Source organism: Panthera leo, chromosome C1 (genome assembly GCF_018350215.1).
Source record: "Panthera leo isolate Ple1 chromosome C1, P.leo_Ple1_pat1.1, whole genome shotgun sequence".
NCBI classification, from domain to species: domain Eukaryota; kingdom Metazoa; phylum Chordata; class Mammalia; order Carnivora; family Felidae; genus Panthera; species Panthera leo.
The window spans coordinates 147,270-163,398 of record NC_056686.1 but is presented as its reverse complement, the minus strand read 5'-3'; the positions used below and the strand labels follow the sequence as shown (position 1 = coordinate 163,398).

The window sequence follows — 16,129 nt, the reverse complement described above, 5'->3', positions numbered from 1 at the left end:
GGCCCTTGCTTTTCTCTGCCTCTTCAGCTGTGTGGCTGGACACCTGACAGGGGGCTCCAACAGCAGGGGTGTGGGCAGCCTCTTATTCCCATAGGGGCCCAGCCCCAGACCCTGCCAAAGCCCCCACTTGCAGTGTATTCAGCCACTCCCTTCCTCCCCCGCTCCCAGAACGAGTTGTCTCTGCAGCTCAGGGTGAGGGTCAGCTCCCCATGAACGCAAGGACAAGCTTTGACAGGCCCAGGGGTCCAGAGAATGACTCATCCTGATCCTGATCCCCAAAAGATGCAGATGGCCCATCGGAGCCACCTCTCAGCTGGTCGCCTCTATTTGACCCTGCCTCTCCCCCAGTCTTTGGTGGCTGAGGCAGGGGAACTCAGCCAGCAGAAGGAGGGTCACACGAGCCTGCCCCGGGGGGGGGAGGGGTGGGGGTGGCCATGCCGGCAGCCACGTACAGTTGTTGAGGAAAAGCAGCACGGCGAAGCCCAGCGTAGAGGTGGCCAGCAGGATCAGGCAGACGTTGCAGGGGATCATGAAATACCGCACCAGCAGGGAGACCCCGCGCTGCTGCCGCGGGTCCCTCTCCAGAGGTAGTGGAGGCATGGCCCTGGGCTCCTCAGCCCCCACTCTCAGGGTGAGCGGGTCGCTCAAGGGGCGCCCTTGGGCCTCTTCGGGGCAACTCCTCCCATGCTGGGTCCCCTGGGGCAGCGGACAGCAGCTCTGTTCTCAAAGTTCAACGCCGGTCACAGCCCAGAGAGCCAGGACCCCTCCGCAGCCTTTGAGGCTCATAATGGGAGATGTGCAAAATTCTCCCGGAGTAGCACCCCAAATGTGGGCTCAGAGGGAGGCGGAGGAGAAACTGAGGGCCCGCCAGCGGCCACCCCCTGTATCCACAGCCCGGTAGTCGTAGGTGCCCGCAGCTCTCCGGCGTGCTCAATCTTCCCGGAGCCCCCGGGAGCCCCCGGTCCCGCCCGCCGGGCGACCCCGGAAGGGCCGGCCCGAGGGGCACTGGCGGCGAGCGGGCCCTCGCCCGGGGACCCCGTGGGGAGGCGCGGGCGGCCGGGCGCGGAGGGTCTCGGGTCCCCAGCAGAGGCGGGAGCGGCGCAGGCAGCGAGCGGGAGGCAGAGAATAAAGAGCGGGTGCGCGGAGGGCCGCGCCTCGGCTCCGTCGCCCTCGCCGGGGCTGGGGCGGTGAGTGAGGGGCGAGGGGCGCCGCGGAGGGAGGGCGGGGAGCAGAGACAAAGGAAGCCGCCTCCGGGGACCCCGGTGTCCGTGGGGAGTCGCGGCTCACGGCGCAGAGGACCGCGCGGAAGAGGACGGGAGGGCGGGCGGGGGCAGCAGCAGGGGCAGGCGGGGGCGCTGGGGTGTGGGGTGGGGTGGGGGGGGGGGGGTGAGGTGGGAGCCGGGGCCGGGGCCGGGAAGGAACAGGGGTGGGGGGAGAGGAGGCAGGTGCCGGGGCGGGGCCGGGGTTGGGGGGTGGGGGCCCGGCTCGGAACCGGGTGGGCGGAACCAGAAGGTGTGGGGCGGGGTCAGGGGCGGGGCGGGTCCCCTTCCGCGCCCACCCGGCTGCGCTGGGCCGTACCGCGTGCGTAAGCGGCCGAGGGCGCGGCGGAGGGCCGGAGGATCGTTCTGAGCGCACGCCGCGGGGCTCAGGCCCGCACGCAGGCCCCCACTCTACGCTACGGGCGCGTGTGCCTGTGCTGGCCCCGCCCTGGCGCGCGCATGTGGGGGAAGGGTCCCCAGGTACACGCTCAGGTGGGGAGCGGGCTGCGCCCAACGCGGAGGGTGGAGGGGGCAAGATGGGTCCACCCTCCCGGGAATTGGTGGCAACTCCTCAGACCACCCGCGTGCCCCCCACCTCCCTTCCGGCCGTGGAGAGGAACATGCAAATGAGTTTCTTGTAAAGAAGTGTTATGCAAATAATCGCGGGACTCCGGCGCCGTCCCGCCAGCCTGGAGCGCCCCCCAGAGGCCACCAGGGAACGTCGGGGCCGTGACGTCACAGCCGGGCCGGGGGGGGGGTGCCTGGTCCTTCCCGGAGTCAGGCCTGTCCACATCCGCCCCCAGAGGACGCCCCTTTCCTAGCCCCTGCCCGGTTGGGGAGGGAGGGGGGCAGGGGTCGCGTACCTTCCCCACCATCCACACCAGTCACCCTCCGCAGCCAGGATCCCACTGGTGGCGATCTCTATGACCAACACCTTCACTGCCCTGCACTCCCGTCCCTTCACGTCCCACAGTCCTCTGGGAGGAACCCCTAAGCGCCCACTGCCACACCCACCACGGCTGGCCGCTTCCAGCCTGGACCTGGTCGCAGGCCCTTGAGTCTCTGCAGTGACCTCTGTCCCTCTCTTAGAGTCTGCCAGCCCTTTCTGAGGAGAGAGGGGGAGGAAGCTTGGCCTCCAAGGCACAGTGGGTCCCTCTTCAACTTGGGATCAGGCCTCCCCCCCAGCCCCATCCTAGGACTCCTTCTGGTCCCTATCCCAGCTGAAAAGATGTTAATTGCACCAATGCTCCCCCCACCCACCCCCATGCTCAATCATACGCAGCTACACATAGTCCCACACTCCACAGACTCACGTACCCGCCCACTCACTCAGACCTACACCCACACTGCACTTAGGACTCCGCAGGGTTATTTGTAAGTGAAGTCAGCAGGTCCCCCTTCCGGCCAAACCGCTATTGCCACAGCCACCAGTGCCGCCCTGGTCACTCTTAGGTCTCCTCTCTGTCCTCTCTCAGGTCTGTGGGGCTCCTCCGCCCTGGAACAAGCCCTTCCTGGTGCCAACTCTCCACTCATCCAGAGTAACGCCACCCCAGGGCACCAACAGGTGTCTTAGTGCCTCAACTCCCACCAAGCCTCCACCTGGACTCTCCCTAAAGTCCCTCCACCCGACGATGTATTTCTCTGGGACATAAACATGTTCTTAACCACCACCACCCCCCCGCCCCGTCCCCTCTGGTCAGGTAGGCTCCTCCACACTCCACCCAACCTTCTGCCCGCCCCCCCCCCCCCACTTCCTCAGCAACAGCAGCCACCTGCCAGCCAGCACCCAGTTCTATGAGGTCCATCTCCTTTGAGTCCTTTCCATCCGGTGGCCAGGCACACCAGTCCCACATCCCACAGGGTTAGCCCATCCTGTCAGGGTCCCCCATCACCAACAGCGGAGGTCTTCAAACCTCTTAGAGCCCTGGAGCCTGAGATTCTGAGGAAACTTTGCAGGAAAAGCCAATCAACAAAGTGGTTTCCTCACCTCGCAGTGCACTGGACCCAGAGCAACAATCCGTCGAACCACCTAGAGACCCCCGCCCCTGGTCAGCCCACCTTCATTCACCTCGGGGGTGCCTCCCACCCTCTACCTCACCTCACGGGACCTTGGCAATGCTTACCACACTGATAGTGCTGGCAGCTCCCCGGGACGTCACCCTGGACTGGGAGCACCCAGGGCAGGGTCTGACTTTTTATCTTCTCAGGGCAGGGCTTGGGTCAGAGCCCAAAGACTTGGTGTAGTGAGCCCAGGCAGTTCACACATTTTCTCATTTACTTGTCACTGCAGCTCCCCCAGGAGCTTGGCTCAAAGAGGACCCACGGACAGTGCTGGGGTCAAACCCCAAGCAATGTTCACGTGCCCACACATGGACCCTGTCTGCTGCCGCCACAGTTTCATGGGTGGGCTTTGCAGGAGGAGGGGCATAAAGGAACCAGGGTGTGGGAGGGGTAAGCCCAGGGATCAGTATAAACCTGGGGTGGGTGGGGGCTGGCAAGGGATTGTCTCCATGGGCAAATGGGCTGGCTTTCAGATGCTCATTTGAAGGGGAGAGACTGGTCCACCCGGCCAGCATGGTGGGGGGCGGGGGGGGGGGGGGGGGGGGGAGCTTAGGGCCTGGCTTGGGGGAAGGGAAACCAGCAGGCAGCCTGTCCTTCCTGGCCCCAGTCAGAGTCTGAGCCCCCCACAGGGGCTCCATGCCTTCAGAGAGACAAAGGGCCATTGAGGCCCCAGACCCAGTAGGGGGAGGGGAGTGCAGGCTACCAGAGCTATTTTGGGATCTTCAGACTCAAGATCATTCAGCCCTGACCAGCCCACTCAGGCACATGCCCTAGGAAGGGGCAGAGGATATTCTGAGCCAGAGATTGGCCCCTCTGGTCTCTGGGCTCACACACGGCAACATGTGACCGCACAGATGTGCACATACACATTCGGTGTTCCAGGTGTCACCCAGGCAGAGACCCAAGTACACGCACTCCCTCAAGTCTGCACTGGGCGTTGTACAAGTGTACAACTCACCGGCATGAACACACACTGGTTGTCTCACACACACGCACATGCCCACACACACACACACACCTCTAATGCTGAGGCCTCCGCCCCCACCCCTGCCAGTGCCACCTCCAGTCTGTCTGTCCCCCCCAGTCCCCGGGGATCTTGAGGCGCGCACCACACTGGTGCGCAGCCGCCTGTGGAGCGCAGCAAGAGAACACAGGCTACCTAGCTGGCCCAGAGTCACAGGTGTCTGGCTGCCCTGGTGGGGGAGGGGAAGAGGACCAGACAGAGCGGCCCCACCCCCAGGCCCCAGCTTCCTGGTGTCTGCTCTCAGGCTGCAGCCATTCCCTCTCCCGGGGCCTCAGCAGACAATGGGCACTTCACAGCGGGATGTCGCTGCTGGCCCAGGGCCAGCCACTGGGAAGGAGGCCTCGTCAGGCCCAAGCCTGAGTCTCACCTCAGGTGCAGCCCAGAGGTACCCATGTTTGACTCTGCGGGCCTTGTGCCCACCCACCCAGCTACCAGGCAAGGCCCACACTTCCACTGGGTGGTCTACGCTGCAGGGTGGTGGCATTAAATGACAGTTTTGAGGAGGGGGTCAGCACGGCTGGATGCTTGGACGCCAGCTGCCTGACCAGCATTCTCTGTGCCCAACCCTCACTCCTTACACATAGCTATTGGTGCCCCAGGCCCTGTACGCACTAGCCTGTCTGAGCTCCTCCACTGGGAAGGCTGAGGATATCCCAAGTCAGGTAGGTTCTCTGCCCTCAGGGAGGGTACAGTGTAGCGGGGGGGGGGGGGGGGGGGTGACCTAGATTGGAGGGACTGGGGGATGACATCTACAGAGACCTGGGTGATGCAGAGAGGGATTTGCATAGACCAGGAGGAAGAGCTTCCAGAGGCAACTACAAAGGCCCAGGGCCCAGGCCCACAAAAGACCAAGTGATGCCAGTGTGGTGAAGCCTGAAGGTAACAGGCATTAGGAGTAGGAGATAAGGAGCCAGAGGGGCAGATCCTCAGGCCTGGGGAGGACAGGGGGAGGGCGCCCAGTTCAAGGCCTGCACACCTGCCGGGATACCAGCTGTAGCCACCAGGGGGCGCCATCTGAACAGAGGTGGAGGAGAGTAGGTGCCTGGAGAAAAGAAGGTAGGGATGGAGTGGGGCTGATCCACACCCTCTGTCCCTCTTCTCCAGGACGGCTCCAAGTCCCCCTCTTTTTGGTCAGGCCCTGCCCGTCTCCAAGAGGAAAGGAGAGCTGGGGGATCCAGGGAGCCACCCAAGTGTGGACAGTGCGTGGTGAGTCAGGAGAGTCAGGTGAGTCAGGGAGTGTTCCTGCTGAGGGCCCGGCTGTGTTGAACTGGGCACCATGGGGGGTGCACAGACTGGCACCAAGGTCTGAGTGGCGGTGCTTTATGAAGGTGATGATTGGGTTGGCGTCAGGATGCAGAGGAGTGGCAGGCAGACACCGGGGGGGCGGGGAGAGGCAGAGAGAGGTTCAGAGAACAAAGGGGCAGAGAGACGGAGCCCCAGAGAGGAGAGAGCTGCAGACAGGAATGGGGTCTGCAGGCGTGCTGTCATCGTCTGGGAAGGCGCAGGCTCAGAGGGCGAGGGCCAGCTTGCTCTCTCAGCCCGCCGGTTGTAGCAATGGGTTCTGGTTTTCCAGCCCTTTCTCCTGTACCACGCCTATGGCGGCTTGCTCCCACCCCTCACTGAAGCTATGCCCTGCACCCACTGAACCTGCTGCTGTCCTCTCTGCCCAGAACACCCCTGCCCCTCTGCCTTCACCTCCCAACACCGAGCTCACCCCCATCTCCATGGGAAGCCCATTCAGGACCCCAGCAGGGCCTGTGCAGGTGGAAGCAGCTTCTTCCAGGCCCCCCCCCCCCCCCCAACACACACACACCTTCTAGTGAGGATCTGGTGCTGGGCTGTGAATGGATGTGTGCATGAGGAAGGAACCACTAGATGGATTAATGAACGGGCATAGCTTCACTGCCTCCCCCTCCAGGAAGAGAGAGACGTACCCTCTTCTCTGGTGGGTGGGCACAGGCAACAATCTGGCCCAGATGTTTGTGCTTTTACTTCTCCCAGATGTGCACTGGAGCCTCTCGTATCTGTGGACGGAGGGGCAAGTGCCCCCAGCAGCCGTGTCAGGCTGTCTGCTTCTCCCAGGGCAGGTGGTCGGGTGACTGAGAAGGGGGGAAGACTCAGGCCCACCTTAGGCCAGATGCAGACTTGCCCCTCCTGACTTGCCCAGCTTGACTCCTTAACTACCCTGCCACCCCCAGAGCCCTGTGTCAGACTCAGGGTCCCACAAGCACATGCTGGGATAGTGAACCTGAGCGGCCCCCAGGGACCACAGCCCTTTCATCTCATCGTTGAGAAACCACCGTGGTCACTCCCAGAGGAGAGCCTGCAGGACGAGGTGCCCAGTCTTTGCCAGGCACAGGGTGGGCAGCAGGCAGGAAATGGGACAGCCATAGCAAACAGAGGCCGGGTCCTGTTCTAAGGCCCCTGAGACACAAGCAAAGGTTGCCTGCAACCAGCCAGTTGGCAGACCACCTGCAGGGCTCCCACCCCAGGCCAAGCCCAGGGAAACAAGGGTGGCAGAAACCACAAGCCACCAGCTGGGGCTCTGACCAGAAGTCTCATGTGCCCAGATCAGTAGGTCTGTGGTTGCAGGCACACGTGCATACAAACACACGCATACACACGTGTGCAGGCCACACAGCTGGAAACAGCTGGCTGCATGTGAGGACAGAAATTTCCCCCTCTCCAGAGCCTCGGCTCCGTTGGGGGGGGGGGGGGGGAGTGTTGACCAGGAGGGGCCTTCTTCCCCTTCCCAGATCCAGCTGTAAGCAGCCCCTGGCAGGGGATCTTCCTCAGAGGAAGTTCTCAGGGTCTGCTCTGGGTAGAGGGGCCCCTCTAGGGGAGCTTCTCTCCCCACGGGACGCTCCACCAGAGGCCTAGGTCACCCCCTCTCTAGATCCTAACCACAGCCTCAGGCTCGAACCTGAACCCTCTTAAGCCCCAGTGTAGAACCATGGGGGGCACGTTACCCTCCTTCACTGAGCTGTCGCTATCATTAGGGTAACTGTCACCGGGGTGCTGTCTTGTTTCTCTGAGCCCCCTTTTTCTTATCAGTCAGCGCTTCCAGTGAGAACTTCCTGGGACTTGAGGTATATGGCACTATGTGGGCAACTGTGGTGAGAGCGCCTGCAGCCTCCAGCCCAGCCCCAGCCAGGCCTCAGTGACCTGAGTGGGAGCTTTGATTCCCCAATTCCAGTGGCAAGGGGAGTGCCAGGGCCAGGAGGGCAGAACAGGAAAGGGAGTCCATTCTCTACCCTGTGCCCAGGCCTCTGGGCAAGAGTAGAACTTGTGGGGATGGGGGGCATGCAGGGTGGTGCAACTGGTCTGGGTCCCGCAGGCAGAGGCAAGGGACTGGGGGAGGGGGGTGCGGAGAAGGAGGCCTGTTTCTACAGCTGTTTTCCACCCTCCTGTGGTGATAGGGGGCAGGCTCTGATTCTCATGGGGTTGGGGGTGGGGGATTAACCCTTCAGGAAGGAAGCGACACAGCCAGGATGGATGGAGGAGGCCGTGCTGGACCGTTGGTGCTGAGGTCTGGGCCCCTGTCCCATTAACTTCCCTGGGGCAGACCCATGCTGCCCTCCGCTACCCTGGCACTCGGCCTGCGAGGACTGGTAGGGTGTGGGCGGGCAGCCGCCAGACCTAGGCCAGCTAGTGCTGACCAGGTGATCTCCCATTTCCCCATCTGTGCACAGGAGTCCCAGCACCCACAGAGATGCTGCAAGGGCATAACCAGCCCTACAGGAGTGTGTCCGGCCCGGCACAGCTCGGGAGGCCCAGTGAAGACAGACGGAGAGGACACGACAGTTCCAAAACAACCTTTTTTTTCCATTTCCAGTCTGCAGGGGCTGGGGCTCTTCTCTGGGTGGGGAGCCAGGGGGTGGGTGGGTCTGGAAAAAGCCAAGAGCTGTTTTCACTGGCTTAGCCCTGCCGAAGTAGAGACATCCCAGGGAAGTAACAGGAGAGCCCGCCGTCCGTTTCAGCTAGCAAAGCCCACTCCTGGGACTACCCCAGCGAAGGTACACTAAAATCAAAGCCAAAGCCAGCAGGTGCCCCGGAAGCAATGGACTTCCTGCCAAGGACTCCCTAGGTGGGAACAGGACTGCACGGTGGGGGGGTCATCCCCCACCTGGGCAGACTCCCTCCCCCCAGCTGTGGAAGGGAAGAAGAGAGAATAAGGGCAGGCAACCTCCAGTCTGGGCCTGCCTTCTCTCAGCCCTCTTGGCTGACCTGCCTGGGGGAGGGGCTCAGGAGGACACTGGGTGGGGTCTGCAGGCGGTGGGGTGAGAACCCAGTCTAGAAGAGAGCAGGAGAGGAACAGGGAGAAGCTACCTCCCACTTCAGCAGGGAGGAATGTGGGGGGAGTAGGGTATGAATGGGGGGGGGGGCGGAATGCAAAAGCTAACTGCCCAGAACCCTCCCCTGAACACCTACCTGCCCCCACACTGTACAGAGCTGGTCTCCGTCTGGGGGTGTCTCCACCCACACCCAGCTCCAAGGCCTGTAGTGCCTGAAAGAAGTCAGAGGGCCCAGGACCCATTGCCTCTCCAACTGGACCGATAGCACTGCCCTCCTGAAGGCCCTAGACAGCTGGCCTGGCAGGGAGGAAGGGACGGTGCTCACTAGAATCAGGCCTGCCAGGTTGGGCTGGGGATTGCTGCCGCCAGGACCCCCTTCAGGGCTGGGCAGGGCTGGGCTGGGCCAATGCCAGACTCACTCTGACCCTGTCCCTGTGCCAGGGCCCCAGAAGGGCAGACAACACTTCCTTTCTCTGCTCTTGGCTCCTAGTGGGGAGGCAAGGGCCCCAGGACTTCAGACAGGCCTATGTCTCTCCCCGGGGCTACAGGAGAAGCCCCAGGACCAGTCTTCTTGAGGCAAGGGTGGGGAGAGTAGTGGGTGTGTGTGGGTAGTGTCCAGGCCCAGGCAAGGTGGCCGAGCACTGGGGGAAATGCCTGCTCAGCTGCCAGCCTGGGCAGGCTCGCGGTGCGTGGGCAGCTGGCACTGGAAGAGGCCAGGCTACTTCCCTGACAGAGCAGGGGGCGGGGGTCTCCCTCTGGCAGAGGCTGCCCCGGAGCAGCAGGCCTCCCTCACCCAAAGGTGGCGCACAGGGAGGGACACATACCTGTCTCAGTTATGCCAGGAATGTGGTTCCCCAGGCGGAGGACAGGGGGAGGAGGAGCCTTCCTGGGGGCCGGAGGCTGGGGAAGGGGGCCTGACCTGGCAGAGTCAGAAAGACCCTGTCGGCCCTGGGGGAGAAACTGAGAAAGGCAAGTCCTAGAGATGGTGTGTGCCGCGGCGGCAGGTTCCCCTTCAGGACACTGCCAGGAGCAGTGCTCAGGCAGTGACGACGAGGGAGCGAGCCCAGGGTGTACCCCAGGAGGTGGGCCTGGACGGACACTGCCCCCCACCTTGGCTGCTCTGGGCCGTTAGGAATGGGGGGAGGGCGGCCCTGGGGAGGGAAGTGTGCCAGGGATAGGGGTTTCCTGCACGCAGTGGGACCTGGCAGATTCACGGTGACTTCCGCAGATTGGGGGCTGCCCAGGCTTCACCCTGGGGCTGGGACAACAGTGCGGCCCCTGGGAACAGAATGGGGTCAGAGTCAGATAGGGAGGGGTCAGCTTAGCTCCAGCCCTGTCCATCCATCTCCCTCACCAGGGTGAGGCGCTTGATTCCCAGAGAACCTAGGGTGGAGTCCTGGGGTGGGGTCCAAGGTCCTTACCTAACACAGAATAGGAGGCGGGCCAATCTCCCACCCTCACCCAGCTTGGAAAGGTGGGCACGGGATTAATACTTGCCCAAGCCTGGCCCTAGCCCCTCGGGATCTTGTGCCTCAGGCCTCCGGAGCCTCAAGGGGGAGGCACCCCTTCACCCTGGGCCATTGGGATGCAGCAACCCTGTCCTAGCACCTGGCCCTCCCAGCCCGCCCCGCCCGCCTCCCCCCACCATGGCACCCTGGTTTGCTTTCAAAGTAGAGATCTATGTCGCCCAGCTCAAAACTTCCCAGGCACCTTACAGTGGAACCCAAGCTCCTCCATCTACACCACCCCCCTCCCCAGAAGGTTCTTCCCTCCACCTGGCTCCACCTGCAAGGCTCCAAGCTAAGTCACAGCAAATGCCTTTCTCTGGGTCTCGTCTTCCCAAGACCACCCTCCCTAGCAGGCCCGCCCACCCCAGGAAGAGTCCAGTGGCTCAGCCCCTCCTGGGTGCACACCAGTTGCTGCACACTGGCCTACGGGGCCAGCACTACCCCTTCTCCAGCTGGAGCTCAGGTCCTGGCCTGGTAACTGAGTGCTGGCTGCCCAGGGCACACAGTAGGTCAAGTCTCACCCAGTCCTGGTTGGGGGGCTCTCCCTGGGTACCCTCCTCTCCAGCTGTCTCTGTGCCCAGCCTGGCATATACAGAGCCAGGGGCTGCCATGGGTAGAACAGGCTTTGGCAAGGTGCCAAACCTTGTTCTGCCCAGGGTGGCCCTCCCACCACATGCCCTCTGACCCCACAGAAGGCCACAGTTACTGAGTCACAGACCCTCAGGCTGGACCCGCCCAGCTGTAGAGTTGATAATTCACTCTCTCTATCTTATAGGGACAGGGGACTTTCTGTACCCTGACCCCTCTTCTCCAGCCTCTCCTTAGCCCCCCCACCACCACCCATCCCCCAAACTGGGTATCACCATCTCACAGCCTGCCCCATCTCCATGCCACCTTCCCATCTTTCCCCCCAGAACACAAACACCCAGAGCAGGGCAAGGTTGTAAGGTGTGAGGGGGCCAGGCTGGGTCCCCCTCATCTGAGTCAGTGCTGGGAAGAGACCGGGAATACACAGCCCTGCCGGCTTCTGTGTGTGATGCTGTGGCCCAGGACCCCGGAGCAGGCTCAGGAACAGATGATCATAGCAGGGGCAAAATGCCACAGGGCTCCCCATTTCAGGTCCTGCCCCTACCCCTGCACAGTCCCTCTCAGACCACCATCCAGGATCCCGCAAAAACCAAGCCAGCATCACAGCAGTAAGTTAGATAGAAAGTGGGACTTCCCTGCTGGCCAAAAGAACAAATCAGAGGACAGGGTTGCCTTCCCGAGAAAGGAAGTCACAGACCCTTCCCACTGCCCTGAGGAGGAAATGTTCTTTCCACCACCACCCCCGCCACCCCCCTCCGATGCATCCCTTCCCAGGCAGCCCTGAGAGGACAGACAGGATGTGGGGGCGAGGGGCAGTTCCTACATTCTCCCTGCCACATTCCCCAGCAAAGGATCTCAGCCCCCAACTGCGACTCTCTTGGGGCAAGGGGGTGGGGGGGGGCGGCAGGGAAGCCCTTGGTCATGTGATTCCAGCTCACCTCCCAGAGGCTGGGCTGGGGGAGGGGAGCTCTTGGGCCATTCAGAATAGGCATGTGCTGTGTGGACAGCAGACATGGAAACGTTCTTCGACTCAATTAGAGCATTTCACACCCACTCAAACCCCCAGAAGTCCCCACCCCACACAAACTCCCCCTTCTAGAAATGACAGGCCTCTCGGAACACATAAGGGGGCACTCTGAGGGGTTTGCTCAACATCTGGGACCCGTCCAGACAGATGTTTGGGCTTCTCCAGGAACATAAACAGCTGGTGTTCATTCACCTGGTCCCCTCCTCCCACTCAGAAAAGGACCAGGAGGGGGAGGGTAAGCAGAAGAGGAGGAAGCCTGTCCCCTTTCCAAGACTGGGGCTTGCTTGGCCCTAAGACAAAAGACGGTGGCACTGTGGGACCGGGGGTGGTTAGTGGGGATCCCTGCTAATGTCAGAGATCGGAGCTGTGGCCTTGCGATGGCCAGACTCAGCTGGGAGATGAGGGAGGAAGGAAGGAGAGCAGACTACCCCAAGACACATGCGCTCTAGCCTACAGCAAACTCTCCTCTGCTCCCCAGGGCATGATATGGAGCTCCTCCAAGCCTGCCCACCTCAGTCACCCTCTGCCCCTGGTCAAGTCCCCACATACCTTCTACACAGTGCTCCACTTCCTCCAGATTCCGCAGAGTGATACGCATGAGGCTAGAATTGAGCATCAGCTCGTTCTTGTGGGCTGGCCACAGGTACGGGGGAGCAGGGTTCACAAAGAAGATCCTGGTGTCCCCGGTGGACACCTGGTTGTCACAGATGAGGGGATCTCCAAAGCCGCCAATCACCACCTTGTTGCCACCATCAAGCAGGCTCTCTTGGGTCACCATGTGTTTGCCCTTCAAGTACCGCCAGACCCGAACCTGGGGTGGACATGGGCGGGGGGGGGGGGGGGGGCAGGTATCAGTGATCCTCTTTCCACTGGGGAGAGTCCAGGAACAAGTACAGACTGGGCGCCTGGGCTTTTTCTTCTCTTCCCACCTCAGTTGCTCAGGCCAAACGTCCAGAGTAGACTCAAAGCCTGGGCAGAGATGTGCGTAGATCTTTGGGTCAGCCCGCAGGAGGGGGCTGCAGGGAAGCACACACACTTGATGGGTGCCACAGCCTGTGCGTGTCACACAGAAGGACGTGTGCCCTCACCCAGGAGGCAGCACTCCCACCCACTAGGTCTAACTGACGTCAGCCACCCCAATTCCTATAATGTCCATCTCAGCTCAGGCTGGAAATGGGAAGGGGATCCACCTGGCCTGGGTGCCTGCTTTCCACGTCCTTACTTTCTCCACCTGCCCACCACTACTTTGGGCCCACCCCTGGGGACAGCCAGGAGCAGCGAACATGGACAATGGGGTGTAAGGGCCATGGGCCCCGAGCTCAGGGCTCTGGGCCAGCTTGGCTCCTTGCAGCCCTGTGGGTGGGCTAAGACACCTTCTCCGCCCACACACCCCAGGAGGTGAAAGACCCCTCCTCCTGCCAGGCTCCTACAGTGAATGCAGTCAAGGCAGCCTCCGAACCACAAAATCAAGTTTGGGCAGCACAGGGCAGCCCCACCCTACACACTCTCACTCCTGGGGCCCTGAGGGTACCTGCTCTGACAAACCAAGCCCTGAGACACCCACAGCCCGGGGAGCGAGGGGGGTGGGTGGGTACAGGAGGGTCTCAGCAGCTGCAGCCTACACTGGGATGTTCTCCAAGGAACAGATCCGTGGGGACATATGCACAGGGGACATGAGTCCACCACACATTCCCTGAGAAGAAGCCCCTTTTCTCAGGAGCTCTGGGGATCTGAGACTTCTGGAACGGGTGATGAAAGACAATGGTGGCCTGCCCACCTGCCAGGTCCCTGCTGGGAGCCTCAGGAAGGCAGCATCTTAGGGACTCCCTCCACCTTCCAGTGGCCCAGTTGTCCAACCTTATCCCTCCCAACCCCAGACACACAGTAGGCTCCAGGAGGATGATAACCAGCAGGGAGAGGACTGGGCCGCTTTCCTCGCCTCCCCCCACCCCAGCCACACCCAGGAGCAGCGGGGAGGAAGTCGGGAAAATCCTGCAGGGACTTGGCAAAGTGCCCTGGCGTGGTGGAGGGGAGGGGGCTGGGCGGGGGATCCCAGCTGTAGCCAACACAGGCCAATCTGAAAGAAGCTGTCCCCCCCCACCCCCATCTCCATGGAGAAGGAATGATCCGATTTCTGGTCAGGGAGGTGGTTTTAGGGGCCAGAGCGGGGATGGGCCCTGGATCCCCTAAGTCCTCCCTAGGAACGTGTTATGGGAAAAACCCACCATACCTAACCCAGGAGACTCCCAGATCCAGCTGAGGGAGAGGCCGAGCAGCACCCCTCCCCTGTGGCCAGGGGGATCCAGTTCTCCCAGGAGCAGGATGGGGCACCTGTCCCTGCACCCCTCCACAGCTGAGGCTCAGCAACGGTTCCACCCACTTTTCTGCTCCTGTCCCCACACCTAGTCACTGCAGCACCCGCCGCCAGGATGCCTGGGGGTGGGAGATTCTATGTGCACTCCACTCTCTCCGGAACCACCCCCCCCCCCCGCCGCCCTCTGGCCCTGGTAAAGGCCTCTGGGAGGGAGTAGTGACAGCACTGACCATAGGCCAAATTCCCACTTTCACCCCAAACAGCAGGCATCACCTCTCCTTGTCCCCGTTCCTTTCCTATGGCTGATGGGGAGGGGGTGCGATAGCCATACAGTTTCCCTGGGGGACGGCGCACTTGCTTCCAGTAAGGTGGTGGGTTTGGAGGTGGGGGTGGGGGCAGACACGATTGGGTCTCCCGGGCCTTGGCACCACGAGGTGGGCCCGCAGCGGTGCCGCAGGAACTTTCCCTCCGGCACTCGCGAGTTTTCCGGGACCCCGCTCCCCACCCGGGGGCCCGGCGGTCGCCAAGGGAGCGGGAGCGAGAGCTGCGGAGCGTCTGGTGCCCGTTCCCACGGCCTGGGATGGGGGTCCCAGTGGGGTGGGGTGGCCGGCCTCCGGGCTAGGGGCGCAGGCTGGCAGAGGAAGAGGCCCCCAGCCCCGGCTTCCAGGAGGGGCTCTCTGGGGCGAGGGCGAGGGGTCCCGGCGGGGGCGCACCTTGCACGAGTACGTGTGCTGCACCGGGTCCACGTTGAGAATCTCCTCCACGGTGCCGGTGAGCACCACGTTCGCCTCCTCCTCCCGCCGCTCCAGCGCGCGCTCCGGGCACGTCCCGTCGGCGCGGGGCAGGGCGCGCGCGGCCACGACCAGGAGCAGCAGCAGTGGCTGCAGCAGGGCTGGGCCGGGCGGCCGCAGGCTGGCCATGGCGCGGGCCGACGACGGCGGAAGGCGGCCGAGCGAGCGCGCGGGCCTGGCCGCGCCGGGAGCGGGACTGGACAGGACGGGACGCAGCTCCCGGGAGGCGGCGGGGGCGAGGGCGGCGCGGGGGCGGGACCCGGGGCAGCCCCGCCCCCTCCCCGCCCCTTCTCCCCCCTCCCGCCCCCCCCCCCCCAGCCCAGCTCCCCAGCCCGCGCGGGTCCCCTACCCTCCCGGCGCCCAGCGTCCCGCGCCGGCCGCGAACAAAGCGTCGGGACAGCGACGCCGGGCGGAGGCCGGGCTGGTGGGAGGGTGGGGGTCGGACTGGGTCGGGCCAAGGTGGGTGGTGCGACTTGCCAGGGCGGAGGGCGGAGGGCGGACGGGACGGGGGGGGAGGGGTGGTGGGCGGGCCCGGGAGGTGCTCGCTCTTCTGCGGCGCACCCCCGTGGACGCCCCTCCCCCTCCTGCGCGGGCGTCTCTCCCCCACCCCCACCCCCGCCCAGGAAATGCGGCTGCAATCGGGTTAATGCATAATCTGGAGGCGACGTGACGGGACTTCCAAGGGGCTCCGGGCTGCGCCGGGGCCAGAGCTGCGGGAGCTCCTTGGCCGCGGGAAGGGGCTGCCAGGTCCTGGGGCCCCGCCGCCCCTCGGACCCTGCAGGGCTGCGCCCCTCCCCTGGCGGGAACAGCTCGATGGCACACCACAGCCCCTCTCGGGAGCTGGGGACAGAAACTCGCCCGGGTCCGGGACCCCCAGCAGGTTCGGGCGAGGAGGCGGCCCCAGCAGGCCGCGCCCCCGGCCGGCTAGGACCAATGTGGACCGGTGGCTGTGGTGATTGGTCAGAACGGAGCGCAGACCCGCCCACCGCCCGGTCCCGGGGCGGCCCCGGCCTGGCTGCAGAGCGGAGGGCTCCCTCTGTCGTCCAGCCGCGACTGTGTCGGCTCAGCAGGGGACGGCCGGCCACGCCCCCTCCTCAGCCGCGCGGTGGGCCCTTCTCCACCCAGCCTGTCTAGGTACATGGGATCAACTGAGATCCAGAGAGTACAATTTGGAGCCTAGCTTAGCTGAAGATCGAGGGGGAGGGGGAGGAGACCCCTTCTGTCCGTCCAGGGCTGAATCTGTGGCACACCCCCTCACCCCA

The 16,129-nt window shown here is 63.5% G+C and overlaps 1 protein-coding gene across 6 annotated transcripts in view; it reads right to left on the bottom strand.

The window, feature by feature from the left end:
- The window catches only part of AGRN (agrin), a 34,439-nt gene extending 19,392 nt beyond the window's left edge, over positions 1 to 15,047 (bottom strand). For 4 of the 6 annotated variants that reach the window (XM_042951177.1, XM_042951178.1, XM_042951179.1 and 1 more), the window contains exons 1-2: positions 14,790 to 15,047; positions 12,312 to 12,573 (exon numbers count right to left, since the gene is read on the bottom strand). In XM_042951177.1, coding sequence (XP_042807111.1) covers positions 12,312 to 12,573; positions 14,790 to 14,996 — 469 coding nt within the window. In that variant the 5' untranslated portion in view covers positions 14,997 to 15,047. Of the gene's footprint in view, positions 1 to 452; positions 1,075 to 12,311; positions 12,574 to 14,789 lie in introns of those variants that run through there. The other 2 variants (XM_042951181.1, XM_042951182.1) reach the window with 2 other exon arrangements.
- Between the last annotated feature and the right edge of the window lie 1,082 nt (positions 15,048 to 16,129).